We start from the raw sequence: 4,835 nt of genomic DNA, 5'->3' as shown, positions 1-4,835 counted from the left end.
TCTCGGCTCTCGGTCCGCGTGGTGGCCACTCCCCCCCCCCACCCCCCCCCGGTAGAGGGGGAGCAGTGGGGGAATCTCGCGGCAGCGGTGGTGGTGATGGCGGCGGCGGCGGCCCGGGTGTTTTGCCGTGCCGCTGTGGGCGCTCAACTCAGGACGGCGGTCTGGCTGCACCAGCAAATTGCGATATGACTGATGCCCCCATGCGTGGGATTTCTTAGTCACCGAGAATGGGTGGCGGGCTTGGGTTGGATAGTGAGACGGTGTGTGATTTCGTGGATGTGATGATAGGAACTCAAGTAGTCTTTATGAGTGCGTGTGTATAAGTATGTATGTATGTATGTATGTTCTCTATGTTGATGTGCCTGCTCTTGTGATTATTATATCCGTGCGTGCGTGCTGTCCTATGTGGGCCTTGCGCTCCCTAGGTGTGCTAGAAGTCATTAGTAGCTCCGGACCTGCCGAGAAAGAGGTTTCTAGCATTTTAATTTTTTTTGCGTTCGTGGTACGGCAGGGTTGGAAGTACGGCAAGGAAAAACAACATTGCAGGAAGGCATTTTCGCAGGTCTCGAGAGCTTGCGTGTGGTGAGTATGTTCACCCATGCACACCCATGCATGCGTGCATGTACACGTGGTGCGGAGATTTTTAATAGTAATGTCAATGTACGGCACCGTACGCATGGACGTTTGTGTGTGTATGTGTGTGTACCTTTGATCGGCAGCGTTACGAGGATAGACTTCCGTTCCTTCCATCATCACCACCTAGGTTGACCGTTTTTACGGGAGCCTTACAGAAAGGGAAATATGTCCCCTCCTCCAACCCGCCTACTCGCCCATGCTATCCCTAAGCTTTTTGCATCTCCGGGAAAGGTTGTGCGGTGAATGCGGTGATGGGACCTTGCCATGGATGTGCAGTAGCGCTGTGCGTCGTACTATTAAAATGTACGGCCGACCCCCGTATGTCGAGTAGACTAGTGTCGTTGGGGGGGGAGCTGTGGCGGGGCATCGGTGTCGCCCCCCGTGTTTGCTCCTGCTCCTGCTCCTGCCCACAGGCGACAAGGGGAGGGAGGGGGTGGACCGAAGCTTCATGGGAAGACCCAAGGGGGGGGTTTCTGTGGTTAGGAATCGATTTAGCTTGATGATGATGCTAATGATAATGAAGAAATGTGACGAGTGGGTACGAAGGGGGGAGGAGGATGAGGGGCGCTGCACAGCACACATAAGGCAAGGGGGTGCTACTGCTGCTGTTGTTACTGGTGCTGGTGCTACTGGTATCGTTGCGGCTGTTGTGCCACACCGTTTGTGTTCACGTTACTTTCGCTACCTGATGCTAATTGCTGAGCGGCTCGGGGTGCAACCCTAAAAAGCTCCCGGCCTGAGTTTGTTTGACACGTGGTGAGGGCCACAGCGGTGATAACTGTGCAGCGAATGAGGCGGTGGTGATGGCGGTGGTGATGGCGGTGGTGATGGCGGTGGTGATGGCGGTGAATTTAGGACGCTCACGTGCGATGTCCTGTCCCAGTCGTGGAGAAGAAGAAGGAGGAGTAGGAGAAGGAGTAGGAATGGTAGGAGGAGCAGTAGGTGGAGAAGGAAGAGGAGGAGAAAATGTAGTAGGTTAATGCCTGGAGGGAGGCATGCTGGGGAATTTGGAGATGGTGGTGATATTGGTGTAAAAATAATGGTGTTGTTTTTATTATGCTGTTAGTGGTGGCATTGGCAATAATTGTTACGATGGTTGCGATGTTTCGTGGTGATGCTGGTGATGTGGCTGTAGTTTAGCTCTTCCTGATCAGGCTATTGGTCGTGTTATTGGTGTTGTTGTTGTGGTTGTCGTTGTCCATTAAGCTCGGGAGAGTGGAGAGGCGCTGTCCGACATCCAGGCATCTGCATCATTATCTTCATCGTCTCGTAACCGTCATCTGCAGACCTACCTGCTAAGACGAACAATGCTCTTTTTCCCCCAGTGGAGAGTGTTGACGATGTTGAGCGTGAACGAGAGCAACCGCGCTTCAGAAGTAGAGAGCCAGGGGGGTGAATGCGGTGATGGGGCTCGCGGTGATGGACCGTACAAGTCGCCACCCATGGGCCCCCCGAGGACCCCCTCGACCCGGGAGTCACACAGGGCACACAACACACATTTGCACACACGCACGCACACACATACATACACAAAAGCACACACACACACACAAAAGCACACACACACTCACACGCACACGCACACGCACACGCGCGCGCACAGAGGGCTGGGGAAAACACACACCTACACGGTGTATGTATGTATGTATGTATGTATGTATGTATGTATGTATGTATGTATGTGTCCGCAGAGATGATGACGGCCTTTACTGGAAAGGCCTTTACCAGCAGCTCTGAACGTTCGTGTATCTCTGGGTGCTTGTTTGTATGTATGTGTGTGTATGTATGTGTGTGTCCTGCATGACGAGGAAAAGTTAAGAGCTACCTTACCCGCGCTGTGGGTCGGCAAGTGGGGCTGTGCTAGGTGGCTGTCTCCATACCCTCTGGCCTTGTGAGCCTTCCGTGAACACTTGGAGAGGGTATTATGTACGTACGTATGTATGTGCGTATGCATGTATGTGCGTATGTATGTATGCATATGTGGGTGTGTGGGTGTGCATATGTGTATACGGGGGACTCGACTATGTATGTATGCATGTGTGGGTGTGCATATGTGTATACGGGGGACTCGACTCGAACTAACGGGACTATTCTACTGGTTTTGAGCCCCGGGGGGTTCCTTCCTAGGCTGAACAGTTCGCAGCGTGTGTACCGCCAGGCCTCGACTCCGGAAGGCAGAGCAGGAGGCAGAGCTGGAACACGCGAACGGAGGATTGATTTAAAGGTACATAATTTCTTGCAGGCATGCCCTAAAGAACAGGCTACGGAACGATGTGTGTTTCTACGACACGTTCCGAACCATAAATATACTGTTTTTTGTACGTGCGCTGTTTGAAAGCAACAACTGCGGGTGCCTCGAGTGAGAGCGCGCGCGGGTGCCCTCTGCAGCGGATGCGGAGGGCTTGCTGCCCGAAGCGGCCTCTGTGGAAGCTTCTAGATCTGCGGAGCAGTTTTGCCTTGAATCGCGTTGCTCTCCGGCTGCTGGCTGCGGTGCAGCCGAGAATACGTGACGGGGTTGGGGGGAAAGGTCCCTTGGGGGCTCGACCATGGCTCAGGTCAGCGTGTATGTATGTATGTATGTGCAAGTGGGGGGAGGGGGAAACGGAGGGGACACCACAAGTGGCGTTTGAATTATTTATTATTTGACCAGGCTGTTGCGGATGTGCGTATGGGTGTTGAGCACCTTCAGACAGGAGGGTCCTCAAGAAGTTTTAGCGTCCGGCAGGCAAATTGGTCATGTACGGGCGAGTGGATGGTTAGGAAGGTTTGGTTGGCCGCCACCAAACTGTTTTTTTCCTTTTGGGCCTTTTACTGTCGGTGCTATATATTGCGTACTTGGTGTGGTCAGCTTTGAGTACCCGGATCATGGCTTTAAGTGTTCTGCCGTCAGCGCGATGTTTTAATGGAAGCTGTTGCTGGGAAATCACCGCCTTGCTGCTGCGCGTCAGCCTTGCCTTTTATGCTCGTAATGCACGATGGTTGAAGCAATCAAGGCGATGAGACACTTGCACAATCCTTGATCCCAGGGACGCTTAAAAATACAATGCTGCTGCTAGCAATCATGCTGAGGAAATAATAAGTATACGCAGGAAGGTCCGTTAAATCGCTTTGACGCGGCTCTATTGCGTTGGCAGATGTAATGCAATGGCCTGTAGTAGATGGCCATGTTGGATTTTTGACGTTTTCAGACCCTTTTTCACCGCTGGCAGGAAGCCAAGAGGAACAGCGTACGCTCGCTTGTCAATTATTACCGGCCTATGCCGCCGTTGAAGCCTCTCGGCACTGCCCCCCAGCTTTTCGTTCCCATGCTTTCCTTGCGAGATCGATATCGCAGGAAATTTAGGTCGCCGAATCCGCCGCGAGCTCGTTGCATCGCCGTACCTAGTACTGATTGTACAGGACACCTGTTTTATGCTTCCAAGAGACTCGAGGTTCGAATCCTCTTGGAAACTCCCTTGAAGCGCTGTTGAAAATGCTATCCATAAATCCTATATCGGACCTGTGGCTTTCGTAGCAAGATATGGACTGATGCTTTGGGCAATATATCGATTGAACTCATTATTTACGGAGCATGTACGGAGCAGGTTTAATAGTTCGTCGAGGCAAGTGAGTGATGAGAGCATTGCCGAATTTATAACTACTATTGTTTCGATGTGCTTACCGGGAGGGTCATTAGTTATTAGGGACCTGACAAGGTGCTGTACGACTAGTGATGACGTCATGCGCGCGCACATGTGTCATAAAACATCTCACACCTCCGCTCGCCGCCGTCAACCCCTACAGGTAAAACGCGCTTTGCATATGCCGTATGTTTCTTGCACCTGCACCCGTCATCCCCATTCTGTGCACGATTAGACATACACACACATACATACATTTACACGCATGTTGCCATCGGGGAAGGATTGGTACTGGTTTTGGAGATTTGAGGGGAACATGAAGCAGTTTGCAATGTGCTTCTGCGCGAGCCCGTACCGGTCTGTCTCCAGCGATCGATGCGACTGCGAGCTGCTGTCATGCCGGGTACGTGCCGTACATCACAGGAGCCCCACATGCCCGTTACGAACCTATGACCTCGTTCATTCTCACCTGTTTCAGAAAAAAGATTGTATTATCTGTATGTACTTCTTATGTCCTTCGGTGCTGCTGAGCCGAATCTGCTCGCCTGGTTTAAATCAGAGATGGAGATGGCTTAGGAA

At 52.1% G+C, this 4,835-nt stretch overlaps 1 protein-coding gene across 1 annotated transcript; it reads right to left on the bottom strand.

Moving 5' to 3' along the window:
* Positions 1 to 841: 841 nt before the first annotated feature.
* Positions 842 to 4,309, bottom strand: VOLCADRAFT_99584 (uncharacterized protein; the record flags this gene model as incomplete). Its single annotated transcript, XM_002958269.1, has 5 exons — positions 842 to 1,039; positions 1,501 to 1,510; positions 1,929 to 2,004; positions 2,959 to 3,121; positions 4,298 to 4,309. 5 exons carry the CDS (start codon positions 4,307 to 4,309, stop codon positions 842 to 844), a joined length of 459 nt encoding a protein of 152 aa, XP_002958315.1.
* Between the last annotated feature and the right edge of the window lie 526 nt (positions 4,310 to 4,835).

This window comes from Volvox carteri (genome assembly GCF_000143455.1).
Source record: "Volvox carteri f. nagariensis unplaced genomic scaffold VOLCAscaffold_90, whole genome shotgun sequence".
Lineage (NCBI taxonomy): Eukaryota > Viridiplantae > Chlorophyta > Chlorophyceae > Chlamydomonadales > Volvocaceae > Volvox > Volvox carteri.
This window is presented reverse-complemented; position numbering and strand designations above follow the sequence as displayed.